This window comes from Oncorhynchus mykiss, chromosome 8 (assembly GCF_057628025.1).
Source record: "Oncorhynchus mykiss isolate SJ-2025 chromosome 8, ASM5762802v1, whole genome shotgun sequence".
Taxonomy (NCBI): domain Eukaryota; kingdom Metazoa; phylum Chordata; class Actinopteri; order Salmoniformes; family Salmonidae; genus Oncorhynchus; species Oncorhynchus mykiss.
Window position 1 is genome coordinate 55,178,964 of NC_143029.1, and position 22,562 is coordinate 55,201,525.

Here is a 22,562-nt window from a genome sequence, read left to right on the forward strand (position 1 = left end):
ATGGCCAATCGACTATAATTACGACCACAGCAGCGCCCCCTCATCAGCTAGGAAGTGTTACAGGAAGTGAGCCAAATCACACCCTGACCTCAGCAGGGGTTCCGGGAGCACTCACACCCCTCTGGTACCTCCTACTCCAATCATCAGAGACCAGACCCGACTGGCTACACCACACCGGAGGTAGAATACTCCCAAATCTAAGGACACGTACTGGCCTGTTGTCTGACTTCATATGCTCCGGAATGCCAAAAACAGACTTTTGCGCATACTTAACTCAAGACAATGAAAGTTGGAGCTACACATGTGAATGTAAAGTCAGAATATAAAGATAAAAATCTGAAGTAATTTTTCACAAATATCTGCCAAGTCCACAAAAATATTTAATAATGTTAACTAAGTAGCTACGGCTAGCTCTTGTCCTCTGAAAACATCCCTCAGGCATCATGCCTGTACTGTGATGCGCCACACACACACTAACAGTAGCATTCTGCCACAAACAGCACAGGTTGACTGACTAGCCTGCCTGCTTGCCTGACTGACTGACTACCTTGCACACAATTCAAAGGGGTCGGCAGATGTAAATGGGAAACCTGTTCAAATATTCAGACGCCCGCCCTGCCGCCTTGATATTAGGGGGGAATAATGGAATAGGCGGTTAGATCACGTGTTTTTAACCAGGGGCCTCCGAGCCCTCCGCAAGCCGTGGCAGGAAAACCTCATCTCTACTGTCAACACGCTGCTTGTGTTAGGGGATCTGTTTGGCAGAGCTGTAGCAGCAGTAAGTAATTTGTTTTACAGTGGAGAGCATGGTGCCGACTCAAATAGACAGTACACACACACACACACAAGTGTCATGTCTGAGTCAGACAAACAAGTATTAAGAGAGAGTGCTGGATAAGGGTACATCCAATTAGCAGGTAACAGCAGTGCTTTTCAATAAACACTGATCATTTCCAATAAAGCTACTTATAGCATCAAATGAGAGATATAGCCTATTTCTACAGGTTTCTGTATGTAATGAAGTTCTATCACTCAGAACCCAAAGAACTGTCTCTGAATGGGCCCCTGGGGGACAGGAAGTGATTTCCCCTGAGCTGTGACATGGGTCGGTGAGTCAGGAGATGGGCCGTTTGAACAGATAAAACAGGAAGCTGCAGAATGATCCTGTCCTACTCACTCACACGCCATGCCAAACCGGAGTCAACCATACATACGCACATATGGATGTGCGAGCACGAACACACACACACTATGGGGTGAGCAGACGTGTATGGCTCGTGTAGGGCGGTGGCTGTGTTGGGTTGTGGTATAGCCTAAAGGAAATGGCTGTTCCCCCTTCTCTCGTGACAGATTTATGATTAAATTGGTCTGGATTATTAGATTAAGTAACTGTCAAGAGAAAATATCCTTTTTAAAAGTTCATATTCTGTTAACCTCTCTGGGATATGTGGGACGGTAGCATCCCACCTCCCCAACAGCCAGTGAAATTGCAGGGCGCCAAATTCAAAACAACAGAAATCCCATAATTAAAATTCCTCAACATACAAGTTTTTTACACCATTTTAAAGATAAACTTGTTGTAAATCCAGCCAGTGTCCGATTTCAAAAAGGCTTTACGACGACAGGACACCAAACGATTATATTAGGTCAGTACCTAGTCACAGAAAAAAACAGCAATTTTTACAGCTAAAGAGAGGAGTCACAAAAAGCAGAAATAGAGATAAAATGAATCACTAACCTTTGATGATCTTCCTCAGATGACACACATAGGACTTCATGTTACACAATACATGTATGTTTTGTTCGATAAAGTTCATATTTATATCCAAAAATCTCAGTTTACATTGGCGTGTTACTTTCAGTAATGTTTTGCTTCCAAAACATCTGGTGATTTTGCAGAGAGCCAAATCAATTTACAGAAATACTTATCATAAACGTTGATGAAAATACAAGTGTAATGCATGGAACTGTAGATAAACTTTTCCTTAATGCAACCGCTGTCAGATTTAAAAAAAGCTTTACCGAAAAAGCACACCATGCAATAATCTGATTACAGCGCGTAGACAACAAAACAAGCCATACAGATATCCGCCATGTTGTGGAGTCAACAGAAGTCAGAAATAGCATTATAAATATTCACTTACCTTTGGTGATCTTCATCAGAATGCACTCCCAGGAATCCCAGTTCTACAATAAATGTTTGATTTGTTCGATAAACTCTATCATTTATGTCCAAATAGCTCCTTTTTGTTTGCGCGTTTAGTACACAATCCACATTCATGACGCGCTTTCACTAGGAGTAGACGAAAAGTCAAAAAAAGTTCAGTTACAGTTCGTAGCAACATGTCAAACAATGTTTAGAATCAATCTTTAGGATGTTTTTAACATAAATCTTCAATAATATTCCAACCGGACAATTCCTTTATCTTCAGAAATGAAGTGGAACGTAGCTACCTTTCACGTGGGCGCGCGAGACTGAGGCTGTGGCACTCTGCCAGACCACTCCCTCAAAGAGCTCTTATGAGCCCCTCCTTTATAGTAGAACCCTCAAACCAGTTTCTAAATACTGTTGACATCTAGTGGACGCCGTAGGAAGTGCAACATGACCAATATCCCACTGTGTATTTGATAGGGGCAGGTTTGAAAAACTTCAAACCTTAGATTTGCCACTTCCTGGTTGGATTTCTTTCTCAGGTTTTTGCCTGTCATATGAGTTCTGTTACACTCACAAACATCAAACAGTTTTAGAAACTTCAGAGTGTTTTCTATCCTACTAATTATATGCATATTCTAGCTTTTATGGCTGAGTAGCAGGCAGCTTAATTTGGGCACACTTTTCATCCAAAATTCCCAATACTGTCCCCTTCCCCAAAGAAGTTAACTCAATAACCAGACATGGAACCTATGGGTGGGTCCCCAATTAACTCAATAATCAGACATGGGAGCTATGGGTGGGTAACCAGTCACACAGTAATGAGACTTATAACAGGTCTGCTAGCCGAACATCCAGGGTTTAATTTCCTCATAGCAGAAAACTAAAGCAAATATGTTGTCACCCAGGGACCGACCCTCAAAATGGAAAGACATGAACATCATTGTATTACATGGCCATCTAAGATGCTACACAGTGTTGAATGAGTCCATACTACATGTTGTCATCTCAGTGAGATCAATGCTCACATTCCTATTCTACAGCCCCGGCATACACAAATGTCCTCATTGTGGTGTTTGTGCCAGGGTCTGATTTTCCCATTCAAGCCTCTGGTTATTTCAAAATCTTCCACATTCCCCAGCTGTCTTCTCTGGTTGGCACGAGGCCAGAACTCCCACCAGCATTCCAGTTTGGGAATTTCAACTTTGCGGAGAGAAAGGGGAACCCGATTGATCGTTGAGCCCGTAAGCGATACGAGAGAGTCAGGCTAAACGACCGCCACGCTTTCTTCCCTCGCAGCGGGATGTAACTGAGCCGACCCATAACCCAGCAGGTGAGTGATGCTTCTTGGCCGAGTCGCCCTCCTCCTTCACCAGTCAATGGATGTCACTCCTGCCGGTGACCCTCTAAACTAGCCCCGCAGCGTGCCAGCCCAATGTTAAATCACTCTATAAACATCACACAGCAAGAGGGTAGTCATCCTCTCTCGCTCGCTCGCTCTCTCACCTCACTCTTTCCTTCACTAACTTTCTTGGCCTCTTCCCTCAGTCTAGCCTCTGACTCAATCTCTAAATCTTCTCTTCAACATTTAACACGGCATAAAAAAAACAAAGGTCGCTTGGTTTAACTGAGTTACAAAACAAATAGATGATATGAAATTACTTTCCAAAAGGCATCTGCTCTAACTGACTAACTGTTCACCAACAATCATAAAACAGGTGTAAGACTTGGTAAGGTAAACACTTTTTTCCATGAGGCGTCTGTGGAAAACAGAATGTGTATGGTTGGTAAACACCATTGACCCGGAGGAGATCATTTTATAAAATGGGAGCATTTCTGGGAAAGTATGTTGAGTAGACCTAACAAATCATATCAAAATGTCAAGTGGTGTGTTTTTTTAATCTGGAGACTAACTATTTCTGTTGATCACCATCAAAGGAATGGCTGGATACGGTTTGTGACTTTCCACAAATAGTCTGATACTTGAAAAACATTCACTTGCAGTCTGGCAAATCAACCTACGTGAGCGCTCTACAACAGAGGCTCTGGTAAGTGGCTCTGTCTAGTCGTTCCCAAGTCATAGGAAAATACAGATCAACCTACACAAGAGTCAAGGGCAGGATTAAAGCAAGACAATGCCAGGCCGGGGGAAGAATAGAGATGTGTACCAAGAAGGGGGGGATCGATCTGAATGGGAAAAATTCTTGCAACCAACAGTCTGAGGAAAGTGGTGCTCAAGGACAGTCGTATTGAAAAGACTGAATGTCACTAACACGAAATCGAAAACACCCAAGAAGATTTCTAAATACCTCACTGGAAAAGGTTGTGGCAGAACATAAGCATCTAAACACCTGAAGTATATGGAAGACTATCTCAAAAGGTTTGTACATTCCTGACCGATGTGTAATCGCAGCGATAACACTTTCAACCTCTACGGCCCACACATCCCTCTAACAACGTGGCCAAAAGTATGTGAACACGCCTTCAAACGAGTTGATTCTGCTATTTCAGCCACACGTCTAGGAGCAACAACGGCCCAGCTGCGAAATGGTTGACCCACACAAGCTTACAGAACGGGACCGCCGAGTGCTGAAGCGTGTAAAAATACTCGGTCCCCGGTTGCAACACTTGCCTAGACACACACACACACACACAATATAGCTTCCTGCCTGTCACCTAGACAACACACAGAGAGATATACTTTTGGCCATGTAGTGTATATGATAACAAATCATCTCTAAAGCACATAGAAATACCATTAGATGCCTAATAGTAGCCCTAGGCACTTCGGAGGCAAGAACATAATGTGCACGTACACATAAACACAATGATATAGCATACCGTGCATTTCGAGTGGAGGCTGCTGAGGGGAGAACGGCTCATAATGCCCGGAACGGAGCTAATGGTATGGCAGCAAACACCTGGAAACCATGTTTGATGTATTTTGATAGCATTCCACAAAAGTCATTACCACGAGCCCATTCTCCCCAATTAAGGGGCCACCAACCTCCTGTGGTGCATTCACTCCATAGATGTACAATTGAAGTGATGAAGAGAAGCCACTCAAGTCAAGCTCCTCAATGGGAAGGAGGCGGCCTCAATAAAGCACCCTGGAGATGTCTAGCCTCTACGGCTTCCTGTTTGCATTTCAGTTTATGTATAGCCGAGGTAGATAAACCTCCGGAACCCACGCTGTTACAGTAAAATTATTTTTACACTGTGCATGTTCTAGTTCACAACCATTGCTTGAGGGGCCGAATGAGTGGGGGAGATCATGGAGAAAAGGCTAAAGGGAGAGAGAGGGAAAGAAGGGCAAGCGAGTTGGACAGTTCACATCTGCAGGCCATACACAGATGATCATAAGGCCCTTCTATGCAAATAAAAACAAACACGTGTCACCCTGCGCCCAGCTACAAGCAGCCAGGCGAGACCTTGGCCCAAATTGGAAAGGGTAAGAGCACACCAGAGAGATGGACACGGACTCCCTGTCCAAAAACAACCCCTTACCCCCTCCCCAGTAGGGCTACTCTTTAGATGTTCTGAAGGTCCCGATACACTGTAGGTGTCCTGTAAGCAATAGGTGCTGGGCTTCCAATGGGCTTAGGAAAGCTTCTGCCTTTTTGCTTGCACCATTCAGGTTCCTTCCGATCTGCTATCACTGAAGGGGTAGTCGTCAGGACTTGTTTATAGACCAGGCTAGAGCAGGTCACAGGAATGTACTACTAAGTGTAACTAAAGGTCTAAATAGCAGCACCAAGCTACAAACAAACCCAATTAAGGTTGTCTGGAGGTCATTAGTGCTGTGTACATGTTTAACTCAGAGTTTACGAGGTTCACAGTGTCTCATCACAATGTCCCACGGGGGAGGAACTTGAGAAAGAAATATGAAAGGAGGGTGGGGGAGAAGGTTTTTGAAGGGCACTCGCCCTGAGAAAACCAGGTTGGCCAGACAGACCAAGGTTCCAGTTACCAAAAATCCAAAACAACCCAAACTCTATGAGGTACTTCGATGCTTACTCCCTTTGTTAGGAGAAACCTGAAGCATTTGCCAATTTGCTTTTCTTGACATGCACTACGACCTCTGCCCTCTCTGGGGGTCACGGTCAGTTTCTCTTCTCCCGGTCGTGCCGGGGTTATCCGGTGTGTGAAACCCGTGCATTCGCACTCCCATGACGGCAAACAGGGAAAACAATGGGAACACTTAACAGCATTCCGACCCAAAGGAGGACTTGCGTGAACTATGTGGCCTCAGGGTGGTTTAGAGGGTGTCTTTAGACAACCCTTGTTCCACCGGCAGTCTGGAGCCGTTTACTTACAGCAAACAGACTACAGCAGACCTACAGCATGGTTCTCAAAGCAGTTAAATGAGTACTGTAGCAAATTATCAAAATAATATTCAGAAGCCTCTCCATCAAGATACTCTCAATAACCCAGTCTTCTTTTAAAACCAGGGAATTAAGAGCTAGCCTACATCTGAGGATGTATCAAAAGTTAACAGGCTAAATTACTGATTCTGCTTTGTTTAAAATAATCTGGATTTGACTTCTTGCATATACACAGATACTGCTTGGCTAATGTTCTTAATCCTTGTTTACTGGTAGGTAAATGTTTCTATATAGTGCCTTGTCCACATTTTGTTGTTACAAAGTGGGATTAAAATTGATTTCATTGACAAAATACTCTGACAAAGTGGTATAACATTTTAAACATGTACATTTATTTTTTATTTTTTAAATAACAATAAATATTGATTAGATAAGTATTCAACCCCCTGACATGTTAGTATCACATTTGGCAGCTATTACAGATGTGAGACTTTCTGGGTAAATCAAAGCTTTGCACACCTGGATTGTACAATAGACGCACATTATTATTTAAAAAAAATCTTCAAGCTCTGTCAAGTTGGTTGTTGAGCATTGCCAGCCATTTTCAAGTCCTGCCATAGATTTTCAAGCCAATTTAGGTCAAAACTGTAACTAGGCCACTCGGGAACATTCAATGTTATCTTAGTAAGCAACTTCAGTGTATAGGTTATTGCCCTGCTGAAAGGTGAATTTGTCTCCCATTGTCTCTAGGAAAACATGATGCATCACTATGCTTAAAAATATGAAGTAGTATTCAGTGATGTGTTGGATTTTCCCCAAACATAACTTTGTAAGGACATAAAGTTCCCTTCTTTGCCACATTTATTGCAGTTTTACTTTAGTGCCTTATTGCAAACAGAATGCATGTTTTGGAATATGTTTATTCAGTACAGGTTTACTTCTATTCACTCTGTCAATTAAGTTAGTATGGTGGCTACAGTGTTATCGATCAATCCTCAGTGTTCTCCTATCATAGCCATTAAACTCTAAACTGCTGTAAAGTCACCATTGGCCTCTGAAACCCCTCAGCGGTTTCCTTCCTCTCCGGCAACTGAGGACACCTGTACTGTATCTTTGTAGTGACTGTGTGCAGTGGTGTGAAAAGTACCCAATTATCTTACTTGTGTTACAGTACAAATATCTCAATAGAAAACTACTCAAGTAAAAGTCATACAGTAAAATGCTACTTGAGTAAAAGTTTTTAAAAAATGGTTTTAAATATACTTAAGTATCAAAGTAAAAAAATGTATTTCTTAAATTAAGCAAAACAGATGGCCCCATTTTCTTGTTTTTACATTTTTATTTACAAATATCCAGTTGCACACTCCAACACCAGACATCACTTTCAAATTAAGCATGTGTGTTTAGTGAGTCCGCCACATCAGAGGCAGTAGGGATGACCAGGGGTGTTCTCGTGATAAGTTCTTGAATTGGACCATGTTCCTGTCCTGCTAAGCATTCAAAATGGGTACTTATGGGTGTCAGGGAAAATGTATGGAGTAAAAAATATTTGTTTATTTAGGAATGTAGTGAAGTAAAAAAGTTGTCAAAAATATAAAAGAGTAAAGTACAGATACTCTAAAAAACAACTTTAGTACATTCAAGTATTCACACTGACTGGGTATATTGATACACCATCCAAAGAGTAATTAATAACTTCACCCCATGCTCAAAGGGATATTCAATGTCTACTTTTTTTCCATCCATCTACTAATAGGTTTAGATTATATTTGAATCTCCATTAGCGACAGCTAGTCTTACTGAGTTCAAACACAAAGAAATATACGTTAGACAAAATACCTTACAATTTACAAACATTTAAAACAATATGCAATGTGCACGCATCTATCAGTTACACATACAGTGGGGCAAAAAAGTATTTAGTTAGCCACCAATTGTGCAAGTTTTCCCACTTAAAAAGCTGAGAGAGGCCTGTAATTTTCATCATAGGTACACTTCAACTATGACAGACAAAATTAGAAAAAAAATCCAGAAAATCACATTGTAGGATTTTTTATGAATTTATTTGCAAATTATGGTGGAAAATAAGTATTTGGTCAATAACAAAAGTTTCTCAATACATTGTTATATACCCTTTGTTGGCAATGACAGAGGTCAAACGTTTTCTGTAAGTCTTCAAGGTTTTCACACACTGTTGCTGGTATTTTGGCCCATTCCTCCATGCAGATCTCCTCTAGAGCAGTGATGTTTTGGGGCTGTTGCTGGGCAAGACGGAGTCTTTATTGAATTATTGAATTGTATTGTTGTATGTTTGAATACTGTAATTTATTGATTGTTGCTGCCTTCTTGGCCAGGCTTCCCTTGATAGACTCAATGTGCTTTTCCTGGTTTTACACACACACACACACACACACACACACGAAAGTTTGGGGTCACTTAGAAATGTCCTTGTTTTTTTTTAAAGAAAAGCACATTTTTGTCCATTAAAACTACATCAAATTTATCAGAAATACAGTGTAGACATTGTTAATGTTGTAAATTACTATTGTACCTGGAAACGGCAGATTTTTAATGGAATATCTATAGGCATTCAGAGGCCCATTATCAGCAAACTTCACTACTGTGTTCCAATGGCACGTTGTGTTAGCTAATTCAAGTTTATCATTTTAAAAGGCTAATTGACCATTAGAAAATCTTTTTGCAATTATGTTAGCACACCTGAAAACTGTTGTGCTAATTAAAGAAGCAATACAACTGGCCTTCTTAAGACTAGTTGAGTATCTGGAGCATCAGCATTTGTGGGTTCGATTTACAGGCTCAAAATGGCCAGAAACAAAGACCTTTCTTCTGAAACTCGTCAGTCTATTCTTGTTCTGAGAAATGAGGGCTATTCCATTCGAGAAACTGCCAAGAAACTGAAGATCTCGTACAGTGTACTACTCTCTTCACAGAACAGCGCAAACTGGCTCTAAACAGAATAGGAAGAGTGGGAGGCCCCGGGGCACAACTGAGCAAGAGGACAAATACATTAGTGTCTAGTTTGAGAAACAAATGCCTCAAGTCCTCAACTGGCAGCTTCATTAAATAGTACCTGCAAAACACCAGTCTCAACGTCAACAGTGAAGAGGCGATCCCGGGATGCTGGCCTTCTATGCAGAGTTCCTCTGTCCAGTGTCTGTTCTTTTGCCCATCTAAATCTTTTCTTTTATTGGCCAGTCTGATATGGATTTTTCTTTGCAACTCAGTTGGCTTCTAAACAGCTTCTACCCCCAAGCCACAAGACTCCTGAACAACTCATCAAATGGCTACCCAGACTATTTGCAGTGCCCCCCCCCCCCCACCTTTTACACCGCTGCTACTCTCTGTTGTCATCTATGCATAGTCACTTTAATAACTCTACCTACATGTACATACAACCTCAACTAACCGGTGCCCCCGCACATTGACCCTGTATCGGTACCCCCCTGTATATAGTCTCGCTATTGTTATTTTACTGCTGCCCTTTAATTACTTGTTACTTTTATCTCTTATTCTTATCCATATTTTTTGGAAACTGCATTTTTGGTTAGGGGCTCGTAAGTAAGCAATTCACTGTAAGGTCTACGTTGTATTCGGCGCATGTGAATAATACAATTTGATTACTTATGTAATATCCGTTATTTAGCTTTTTTTTTATACATTTGTAAAAAATAAAAAATAAAAAAACATTTTGCTTTGTCAAGATGGAGTATTGTGTGTAGATTGATGAGGGGAAAAACAACTTAAGATTTTAGAATAAGGCTGTAACATAACAAAATGTGGAAAAAGTCAAGGGGTCTGAATACTTTCCGAATGCACTGTACATACAAAGTGGTTAAAACAGTATGTAAACATTAAAGTGACTGGTGTTGTATGACTATGCACATAGGGCAGCAGCCTCTAAGGTGTATGGCAGAGTAACCGGATGGAGGCCGGCTAGTGATGACTATTTAACAGTCTGATGGCCTTGAGATAGAAACTGAAAAACCGCTTCTCTGTGCCAGCTTTGATGCACCTGCACTGACCTCACCTTCTGGATGATATGAACAGGCCGTGGCTCGCGTGGCTGAGGTCTTTGATGACCTTCTTGTGACACCGGGTGCTGTAGGTTTCCTGGAGGGCAGGCAGTGTGCCCCTGGTGATGAGTTGGGCAGACCGCACAACCCTGAGGTTGCAGACAGTGCAGTTGCCGTACCAGGTGATACAGCCTGACAGGATGTGCTCAGCGGTGCATCGGTAAAAGTTTGTGAGGGTCTTAGGGGCCAAGCCACATTTCTTCAGCTTCCTGACGTTGAAGAGGTGCTGTTGCGCCGCCTTCACCACACCATCTGTGTGGGTGGACCATTTCATATGGTCAGTAATGTGTATGGCGAGGAAATTTAAGCTTTTCACCTTCTCCACTGTGGATGTGGGTGTGCTCCCTCTGCAGTCTCCTGAAGTGCACAATCAGCTCCTCCGATTTGTTGACGTTGAAGGAGAGGGTTATTTTCCTGGCACCACTATGCCAGGGCCTCACTTCCTCCCTACCCTTACCACCGTCAAAAAAAGTCCAGGATCCAGATGCAGAGGTTCAGTCCCAGGGTCTTTACCTTAGTGAAAAGCTTGGAGGGCTCAACGGTGAGCTGTAGTCAATGAACAGCATTATCACGTAGGTGTTCCTTTTGTCCAGGTGGGAAAGGGCAATGTAGAGTGCAAGAGAGATTGCGTCATCTGTGGATCTGTTGGTGCGTTATGCAAATTGGAGTGGGGCCAGGGTTTCTGGGATGATGGTGTTGATGTGAGCCATGACCAGCCTTTTCAAAGCATGGTTAGAAACGTTACCACGGGGGCGGTAGTCATTTAGACAGGTTACCTTGGTGTTCTTAGGCACAGGGACAATGGTGGTTTACTTGAAACATGTAGGTATTACAGATTGGGTCAGAGAGAGATTGAAAATGTCAGTGAAGATGCTCCGAATATGCATCCTGGTAATCCGTCTGGCCCTCCGGTCTTGTGAACGTTAACCTGTTTATAGGTCTTACTCATATCGGCTATGGAGAGCGTGATTATACAGTCGTCCGCAACAGCTGGTGCACTCACGCATGGTTCAGTGTTGCTTGCCTTGAAGCAAGCATAAAAAAGGCATTTAGCCCTTCTGGTAGGCTCACGTCACTGGGCAGCTCTCAGCTGGGTTTCCCTTTGTAATCCATGATAGTTTTCAAGCCCTGCCACATCTGACGAGCATCAGAGCCAATGTAGAAGGAGTCAATGTTAGTCCTGTATTGAGACTTTGCCTGTTTGATGGTTCCAAGGGCGTAGCGGTATATCTTATAAGCGTCCGGATTAGTGTCCTGCTCCTTGAAAGCGGCAGCTCTAGCCTTTAGCTCAGTGCGGATGTTGCCTGTAATCCATGGCTTCTGGTTGGAATATGTATGCATGTATGGTCACTGCGGGGACAACATCATCGATACACTTATTAATGAAGCCGGTGACTGATATGTTAAACTTCCTGTTTGAGTTTTTGCTTGTCAACAGGAAGCGGGAGGAGAGTTAAGGTCCAATTTGCCAAATAAGGGTGGGGGAGAGATTTGTATGAGTCTCTGGATGTGGAGTAAACGAGATCTAAAGTTTTTATCCCTCTAGATGCACAGGTGACATGCTGGAAGAAAGAGGTAAAAATGGATTTCAGTTTTCTTGCATTAAAATCACCTGCCACTAGGAGCACCACCTCTTGATGATTATTTTCTTGTTTGCTTATGGCCCTATGCAGATTGTTGAATGCAGTGCCAGTATTGGCTTGTGGTGGTAAATAGACAGCTACACAAAAAATGTATGAACTCTTGGTAAATAGTATGGTCTACAGTTTATCAGAGATTGCAGAACAGCTGTTGTTAATAAAGGAGACAAGCCACCACCACTGATCTTACTGGACTTTGCCGTTCTGTCCCGCCGATGCATAGAAAAAACAGACAGCTTTATATTATCCATGTCCTTGTTCAGCCATGACTCCTAGAAGCATAGTCTATATCCCGTTGATAGAATAGTCTTGAGCAGAGCTCGTCCAATTTATTCTCTAACGACTGCACATTCGCCAATAGAACAGAGGGTAGAGGCGATTTATTTATTCGTAGTCTCACCAGGGTGTCCGTGCGCCAGCCTATATAGAGCAGTCTTCACCTTCTACAAGTGTCAGGGATCAACGCCAGGTCCAGGATAATGAATGTCTTTCGCCTCCAACTCAGTGAAGTAGAAGTCCTCGTCCAAATCGAGGTTAGTGTTAGCCGTTCTGATGGTCCAGAAGCTCTTTTCAGTCATTAAAACGATGGTGGAAACATTATGTACAAAAAAAGTTAAGTTCAGCTTTCAAAAAATACCCAAAATAGTACAATTGGTCTGGAGCCCATAAAACGGCCGTCATTACACTTTTATTATGTAATTTCCAACTCCCTCTGGGCAAGAAATGTTGGTAAACTCTCCAACCTTTAAAAAACAGTCAGGTGTCAGTCACTCATCAAAACACTTCTGCCAGAAGAGAGGGGGGAAAAGGGGACAGCCATGACAGCACAGGTGAGAGTCACATTCAGAAGCACTATTACGAAAGCGCACCTCCCACCCACATAAAAGAAGCCATGAGAAACATTCCCTTTCAAACCTGGTGAGAGAGGCATCCTGAAAGGGCCTTGCATTCCTTCCACCTGTGAGCGCCCTCACCACACAAAGGAGCCCCCACCAGACCAAAGACATCAAAGCTCCCACAGAGCAACTGTTCAAAGCTACATACAAATCTCCCTGTGGGCCAGACAAAAAGGAGAGAGTGCACAGGGGTTGGCTATGTGTAGGGATTAGTGTAACAGGAGTCAGAAAACATGTGTTTTCTGAAGCTTGTTTTCTTTGTACAGTTACTCATGGCTTTACCGGTGTACAACTGGACTACTGGTATTAACAAGGTGAAAATGTAAGGGGTTAAAAAAATTACAGCACAAAGGGGCTTGCTAGCCGCAGTCGCTAAAAACATACAAAGTGTGTTATGTTTCCACTGCAATAGTTTAGGTCCCTTATGATGCAGTTACTCCGGTAGCAATGAAGTGACGATAATATTCAATCAACATGATTACTTGTCTTTTGATGAGGGTTCCCAAAATGACCAAACAGCAGATTACAGTTTCCAGTCAACAGTTATCTGACTGACTACCTTGTTACCAGGGTTACAGGTTGTTTACTGAGAGAATTAATCATGCTTGGAGACCGGACCGCATCTCATCATTCAGTTCCCCCATATCATGCGTAGAGAAATATCTACCCAAAACTAGGGTAATTGAATGAATGTGAATACCTGATTGGTTGAACATCTAAATTGACGTTCCTTTTTATTTACCTGCCAAAGAATAAACACGTCCAAAGAGAAACGGTTTGCCGCAACAGACGGAATGTATGCGTTCGATGCTAATCTAGCTCTAGGAGCGAACAGAGCTTCTTGGATGATCTTTCATCAACAGGAATTCACCACAATGATGGGCCCCATTTGTCAAGCAACAAACACTTAAAAAGACATAATAGCATAATAGCGGCGCAATGACTGGAAGTCTATGGGTAACGCTGGTTAGTACTGGCTCGTTAAAACTACCTGTAACCTCACCCAAAATATCCCTTTAAAACCGGTTATGGCTGCATCCCTTTGTTCTCAATTTCCACCTGAAGAAATCTAACTGCCTGTAGCTCAGCCCCAGAGGCAAGGATATGCATATTCTTGGTATCATTTGAATGGAAACATTCTGAAGTTTGTGGAAATGTTAATTGAATGTAGGAGAATATAACACAGTAGATCTGGTGGAAGAAAAGAGAAAGAGCATACGTTTTCTGTTTTTTATTGTTGTAGTATCATCTTTCAAATGTACTAGAATCGCCACACAGTCAGATAGGATGCTGGATATAATTTTGATGGATAACACAGGAGGGCAACTGTAGGTGTGCAAAGTTTCAGATTGATAACTTCAGGAATGGGTGAGCTACATGACATTTAGCATGAAGTCACCCAGGTGTCCCACACAAGTTGCCCAAATGTACCCAAGTGGCCGAATTGGTGAAATGACCTATAACTATATACAGCAGTGCAAATAACTATATACAACACATCAAAAAGCAATTCTAACACACACACGCACACACACACAACAACAAAAATGTTTACAAAAATATTAGAAAATAAATATAGAAAAAAAATAAATGAATAAACAAAAAAATAAACAGTACACCCCTTGGAAATCCTCGTCACAGTATTTTGCTGCCTGTGCCCTGTCCCATAGCAGTCTCTTTCTGATGTAAAGCAGAGGCAAACTGAACAAGTGGTGCATTTCATGCGACACAGAACACAACGACGCCTCCATGCTGTGCCCTTTTGGCCCTGAGGCACAGTCATGCCTGCAGTAATGAACTGTGGCATATGAACACCATTGGGGGGCACAGGTAGAGTGGGCAGCTTGGCACCGGGGCCTCCCAGTCGGAGTCGCTATCACTGTGAAAGAAAACATAAAAAAAATATTTGTATTGTATGAGCCTTTTATCATCACATAAAATAAACAGATATGTATTGATTGTATAGAGCAGAGGGAACGGTCACTAAGGTGTTCCATTCAACTCCGACCATTGTTTATATATATATATACAGTGCCTTGCGAAAGTATTCGGCCCCCTTGAACTTTGCGACCTTTTGCCACATTTCAGGCTTCAAACATAAAGATATAAAACTGTATTTTTTGTGAAGAATCAACAACAAGTGGGACACAATCATGAAGTGGAACGACATTTATTGGATATTTCAAACTTTAACAAATCAAAATCTGAAAAATTGGGCGTGCAAAATTATTCATCCCCCTTAAGTTAATACTTTGTAGCGCCACCTTTTGCTGCGATTACAGCTGTAAGTCGCTTGGGGTATGTCTCTATCAGTTTTGCACATCGAGAGACTGACATTTTTTCCCATTCCTCCTTGCAAAACAGCTCGAGCTCAGTGAGGTTGGATGGAGAGCATTTGTGAACAGCAGTTTTCAGTTCTTTCCACAGATTCTCGATTGGATTCAGGTCTGGACTTTGACTTGGCCATTCTAACACCTGGATATGTTTATTTTTGAACCATTCCATTGTAGATTTTGCTTTATGTTTTGGATCATTGTCTTGTTGGAAGACAAATCTCCGTCCCAGTCTCAGGTCTTTTGCAGACTCCATCAGGTTTTCTTCCAGAATGGTCCTGTATTTGGCTCCATCCATCTTCCCATCAATTTTAACCATCTTCCCTGTCCCTGCTGAAGAAAAGCAGGCCCAAACCATGATGCTGCCACCACCATGTTTGACAGTGGGGATGGTGTGTTCAGGGTGATGAGCTGTGTTGCTTTTACGCCAAACATAACGTCTTGCATTGTTGCCAAAAAGTTCAATTTTGGTTTCATCTGACCAGAGCACCTTCTTCCACATGTTTGGTGTGTCTCCCAGGTGGCTTGTGGCAAACTTTAAACAACACTTTTTATGGATATCTTTAAGAAATGGCTTTCTTCTTGCCACTCTTCCATAAAGGCCAGATTTGTGCAATATACGACTGATTGTTGTCCTATGGACAGAGTCTCCCACCTCAGCTGTAGATCTCTGCAGTTCATCCAGAGTGATCATGGGCCTCTTGGCTGCATCTCTGATCAGTCTTCTCCTTGTATGAGCTGAAAGTTTAGAGGAACGGCCAGGTCTTGGTAGATTTGCAGTGGTCTGATACTCCTTCCATTTCAATATTATCGCTTGCACAGTGCTCCTTGGGATGTTTAAAGCTTGGGAAATATTTTTGTATCCAAATCCGGCTTTAAACTTCTTCACAACAGTATCTCGGACCTGCCTGGCGTGTTCCTTGTTCTTCATGATGCTCTCTGCGCTTTTAACGGACCTCTGAGACTATCACAGTGCAGGTGCATTTATACGGAGACTTGATTACACACAGGTGGATTGTATTTATCATAATTAGTCATTTAGGCCAACATTGGATCATTCAGAGATCCTCACTGAACTTCTGGAGAGAGTTTGCTGCACTGAAAGTAAAGGGGCTGAATAATTTTGCACGCCCAATTTTTCAGTTTTTGATTTGTTAAAAAAAGTTTGAAATATCCAATAAATGTCGTTCCACTTCATGATTGTGTCCCACTTGTTGTTGATTCTTCACAAAAAAATACAGTTTTATATCTTTATGTTTGAAGCCTGAAATGTGGCAAAAGGTCGCAAAGTTCAAGGGGGCCGAATACTTTCGCAAGGCACTGTATATATATATATATATATATATATATATATATATATATATATATATATATATATATATTATATATACACACACACACACACAAAAACAAACTACACATTTCATTGCAAAAATATATATATATATTTTTTTATATTTCATAAAACGGCATTAGCACTTACCCATCCAGAAGTACGTCCGGTCCTTGCAAAAACAGCTCCTCAGTTCGTTTGAATCATAACACTCCAAGATTCCTCAAAAAACAAAATCTGTCTCACTTTCACTTTTACTTTAGAGTTTGACTTCACTTTGTATTCATGATGTATTCGCCAGGATATCTTCAATGAAATCGTTGAAACTACAACTTTCCAAAATACAGCTGCACGTAAAAAGCCTTACAGCAACTGCTCTGATCGTCAAGGCAAAAATGGAGTTCCCTGCGCGTGCGATTACAACCAAGGAATTGTGGTCCAACCCCAAACCATTACATACTGGCGTTTACCTCAGCTCATTGGCTATCTACCCAGCTAGATTTCAAGAAGATCAGTGGTCATTGGGCAGAAATAGTCAATCAATGAAGCTTCGCTAAAATTATTGGTGCGTCAGGTAGTCATTTAATCGCTGTCTTCAAAATCAGTTCACTTCGGTCAATTCTCCCCGCAAAAAAAACAATGACCTTTGACTGTGTTGCAAACATCCAGAGGAATGCACTGAAACCCACCATGACTATATAAACGATTGTTTACAGGGGCGAAACACGCCGAAAGCTCCGTAAAAAATTGATAGAGATGGAATTCACGGCACAAATAGTTTACAAAATGTTTAGATTTAGGCTATAAAAATTGATTTTATCAAAGAAAACGGCACTTCATTTGATCAATGGGATACTCAGGAAGAGAAATAAGAGCAAGATATCAGAATGTAAGTCATAATTTTACCTTCAGATGTGAATGTCTAGAAACTGTCATGGCGGAAAATGTTTCTGTTCTTGATTGCTCTTCTCAAACAAAAGCATGGGATTTGTTCTCTGTAATAGCTATTTTAAATTGGAAAACGTAGTTTGATTACCAAGATTCTAATCTTTTGAAGGGTGTAAGACACTTGCATTTTCAAGAATGTTTCAAACTAAAAATACGAAATTGTATTTTTAGTTGTCACTGAAATTTCCACTGATGTTGGTCCCTGTACGGGGATCGCAGCCATAACAGGTCCCTTTAACTACTGTAATGCCTCTCTTTGTGCTCAGTGGCAGTACATACAGTTGAAGTCGGAGGTTTACATACACCTTAGCCAAATACACTTACTCAGTTTTTACAATTCCTGACATTTTTAGGGTCAGTTAGCATCACCACTGATTTTAAGAATGTGAAATGTCAGAATAGTAGTGAATGATTTATTTCAACTTTTATTTCTTTAAATCACATTCCCAGTGGGTGAGAAGTTTACATACACTCAATTAGTAGTTGGTAACATTGCCTTTAAAACGTTTAACTTGGGTCAAACGTGTCGGGTAGCCTTCCACAATAAATTGGGTGAATTTTTGCCCATTCCTCCTGACAGAGCTGGTGTAACTGAGTCAGGCTGGTAGGCCTCCTTGCTCGCAAACACTTTTCAGTTCTGACCACAAATGTTCTATAGGATTGAGGTCAGGGCTTTGTGATGGCCACGCCAATACCTTGACTTTGTTGTCCTTAAAACATTTTGCCACAACTTTGGAAGTATGCTTGGGGTCATTGTCCATTTGGAAGACCCATGTGACCAAGCTTTAACTTCCTGACTGATGTCTTGAGATGTTACTTCAATATATCCACATAATTTTTCTCCCTCATGATGCCATCTATTTTGTGAAGTGCACCAGTCCCTCCTGCAGCAAAGCAACCCCACAACATGATGCTGTCACCTCCGTGCTTCACGGTTGGGATGGTGTTCTTTGGCTTGCAAGCCTCCCCCTTTTTCCTCCAAACATAACGATGGTCATTATGGCCAAACAGTTCTATTTGTATTTCATCAGACCAGAGGACATTTCTTCAAAAAGTGCGATCTTTGTCCCCATGTGCAGTTGCAAACCGTAGTGTGAGTTTATGCCGGTTTTGGAGCAGCCTTTCAGGTTATGTCAATATAGGACTCGTTTTTACTGTGGATATAGAAACTTTTGTACCCGTTTCCTCCAGCATCTTCACAAGGTCATTTGCTGTTGTTCTGGGATTCATCTCTAGGAGACAGAACACGTCTCATTCCTGAGCGGTATGACGGCTGCGTGGTCCCATGGTGGTTATACTTGCGTACTATTGCTTGTACAGATGAACGTGGTACCTTTAGGCCTTTGGAAATTGCTCCCAAGGATGATCCAAACTTGTGTAGGTCTACAATTTATTTTCCCATGATGTCAAGCAAAGAGGCACTGAGGTCGAAGGTAGGCCTTGAAATACATCCACAGGTACACCTCCAATAGGCTAATTGACATCATTTGAGTCAGAAGCTTCTAAAGCCATGACATAATTTTCTGGAATTTTCCAAGCTGTTTAACTTAGTGTATGTAAACTTCTAACCCACTGGAATTGTGATACAGTGGATTATATTGAAATAATCTGTCTGTAAACAATTGTAGTAAAAATTACTTGTGGCGTGCACAAAGTAGATGTCCTAACCAACTTTCCAAAACTATAGTTTGCGAACAAGAAATTTGTGGAGTGGTTGAAAAACAAGTTTTAATGACTCCAACCTAAGTGTAGGTTAGGTTGGATGACTCCAACCCAGATGACTCCAACCCAGTTAGGTTTAATGACTCCAACCCAACCTAACTTCCAACTTCAACTGTACATCACAATGTTTAAATATTTTTTATCTAGGAAAGTCAGTTAAGAACAAAATCTGATTTACAATGAAAGTGGAATTACGTTTTTTTTTAAATTCCAAAACATGCATCCTGTCAGCCAAAGCAATTAACTTTTTGTCCTGAATACAAATCTGAATGCAAATCCAATACAACACATTACTGAGTACTACACTCCATATTTTCAAGCATAGTGGGGAGTTTTTCAGGATAAAAAAGAAACGGAATGGTGCTAAACACAAGCAAAATCCTAGAGGAAAACCTGGTTCAGTCTGCTTTCCACCAGACACTAGGAGATGAATTCACCTTTCAGCAGGACAATAACTTAAAAAAAAAAAGGCCAAATCTACATTGGCGTTGCTTACCAAGAAGACAGTGAATGTCCTGGAGTGGTAGAGATTCAGTTTGGACTTGAATCTACTTGAAAATCTATAGCAAGACCTGAAAATGGTTGCCTAGCAATGATCAACAACCAATGACAGAGCTTGAATTTTGAAAACAATACATGGGTAAATGTTGCACAATCCAGTTGTGGAAAGCTCTTAGAACTCACCCAGAAAGACCCACAGCTGTAATCGGTACCAAATGTGCTCCTACAAATGATTAACTCAGGGGTGTGAACACTTCTGTATTTAACTTTCAATACAATTTCAAAAATGTCTAAAAACCTATTTTCACTGTCATTATGGGGTAGTGTGTGTATATCAATGAGAAAAAAATTTACGTAATCAATTTAGTTTGTGAGTTACAATGAGCTGCATGAGGCAAGTTCGACCCAAAATAGTGAGTTGGTGTGACTGAGTTAAGTGTGTGCGCGTGCATGCATGCATCCCAACTACAGTGCCTTCATGGAAGACCGAGGACTTTTGACCAGTGATTTATTTAATGAGAGAAAGTATTCCTTCCACTGCAGATCTAAGGCTGATCTGTGAGGAGCCAGAGCTCAGATAAATGTTTTCCATGTTCGCCATTTCCACTGTCCCTGCTACTTACCAGCTGATATTCCAGACAGATCTGCTCAATTCAAAAGGCCCAATCGAACAGCCAACTCATATACTCTTTCCCTTATTCTTATGGCCCTCTCCCTTACCCTAGTTTTACCCCCTCTCTCACTCTCCCTCCTCCTAACCCCTCTTATCTCTCCAGAGTCTTGTATTTTGACAAATGTCACCTAGTAAAAATTCCTGCTTGCCACTGGTCCCTGAAAGTCACACAGCTGCGCTGGATAGGAAGCGGATTCCCCATATGCTGGATTGCCAGATTTACCAGAAGAATCCCTTCAGAAAATTAGCAGCCCCTATAGGGAGAAACTCAACACGGCCAAAATTGAATGCTCAACCGGCAAGTTCAACAGCAGACAATGTTTTTCTCCATCTGGAGAGACTGCGAATATCCTTGAATTTAACATACCCTACCCTGACTGTGGTAGAGTAACTGCAGACTGACGAGAGTGCTTGTGCAAGCTCTTTCAGTGATTCAGGATTGTCTGCCGTCCTCCCTGGCAGAGATAAGGAAAAGCTCATTCAGTCAGCCAGACCCTCGGATTAAGAGGCCAATTCGCAGGCTGTCACTCAAGCATGGCAGTCAGTGGCTTGTCAAAAGAAAGGACAAAGGTCCTTAAATGGGAAAATCGTGTTTTATTTCTCAACAGGGCAGAATGAAAAGTGGAGAGAACATTTGCTCAGATTGGTTTCTCAATCAAGCACAATTTAAACCCTATTTTTCATAATCATGAGGAAATGAGAAAGTATTGTGAGAACCCATAATATCCACATCTAGTAAATGTCACAAGACGAGCAAATGACTGCATCAGAAGATGCCGTATAGTGTCTATGACCATAATGGCTTTTCTAAAACACCACTAGTCACGTGGTGCCACAGAAAGCACTCAAACTATCAAAAACATCCAGTGAGATTCACGTTTATGTGGTCGCCTTAATGTTATGACAGATGGAGAAGCAATGGAAGAGACCTAGAAAGATGGTGGGACTGGACATTTTGCAGAAGAATGCATACTCTTTCAGGGCAGCTGAAGTGCACCCAACCACTAACAAACATGACCAACTAACTTTTTCTTAGCGGTCCAAATGTATATATAAAAAAAGTAACAGTCAGCCTTGAGGTATGCCTCACCAGTTTCTCTTTGTAGACCATTTGTCTGAGCCACTTGAAGTCCAGCGGTTTGAAGGCGGAGAAGACGAATAGCGAGTCCTTTTCGTAGCGCTCAGGCTTCTGAATGGCCCCCTCAGGGTAGGTGATGCGCATGGTGGTCTTGGTGCCCACGTCCTTGCCGAAACCAGTCACAGGAGCCTCGTTCAACCTGCGGTTAGAGAAGAAATGCTATGGGGTGAATACATTGTGTGTTGACATCACAACAATCTGCGGCTGGCACCCAGGCTACCAAACTAACCCCAAGTCCATTAAAGTCTACCCAGTGTCAGAGTTCAAAAGGAGGAACTGACATTCAGCAGAACTATCATCTTTACCCTCTTAACTGGCATCATGTTGCCCTTCAGTTGGAAGTAGACTCACCTCACCACAATGTCGTAATCATCTATGCGCGAGCCCAAAGACTTGTTGGCCAGGATACCACCATTGCCCACAATAATGCATCTTTTACAACCAAGACTGGAAGAGAAGAACATCTGAGGGGTTAAAAACTGTGTGTGCAAGCGAGTGCGCTACTTAATTCCCATGGCAATTACCTGTCAAGGACTTCACCCAAGCCATAGTTCTTTGTTGCAGTTAGAATACTGTCTATGATTCTTTCTGCAAAATTAAACGGGAGAGAAAAAGACAGTTTAGATATCAACTACAGTTCATTGTTGTTGCTAGGTCACAGACAAAACCCCTCATGAAAAGGATTAATAGCTCCTCTTTAATAACAAACTGTCGAGGACTTCAACACCCAGAAAACAATGTAGCAAGCTAGGTGGTCCTTGGGAGAAGGTCTGGAGGAGAAAATGTTCCTAACCGTTTATTAAAATT

General features: G+C 41.8%; 1 protein-coding gene across 16 annotated transcripts in view; it reads right to left on the reverse strand.

The window, feature by feature from the left end:
• Positions 1–22,562, reverse strand: part of LOC110530111 (CMP-N-acetylneuraminate-beta-1,4-galactoside alpha-2,3-sialyltransferase) — an 86,315-nt gene that overhangs the window by 17,473 nt on the left and 46,280 nt on the right. For all 16 annotated transcript variants that reach the window (XM_021612935.3, XM_090181989.1, XM_090181988.1 and 13 more), the window contains 3 exons: positions 22,280–22,343; positions 22,107–22,202; positions 21,708–21,894 (listed from right to left, as the gene is read on the reverse strand). In XM_021612935.3, coding sequence (XP_021468610.1) covers positions 21,708–21,894; positions 22,107–22,202; positions 22,280–22,343 — 347 coding nt within the window. The remainder of the gene's footprint in view (positions 1–21,707; positions 21,895–22,106; positions 22,203–22,279; positions 22,344–22,562) is intronic.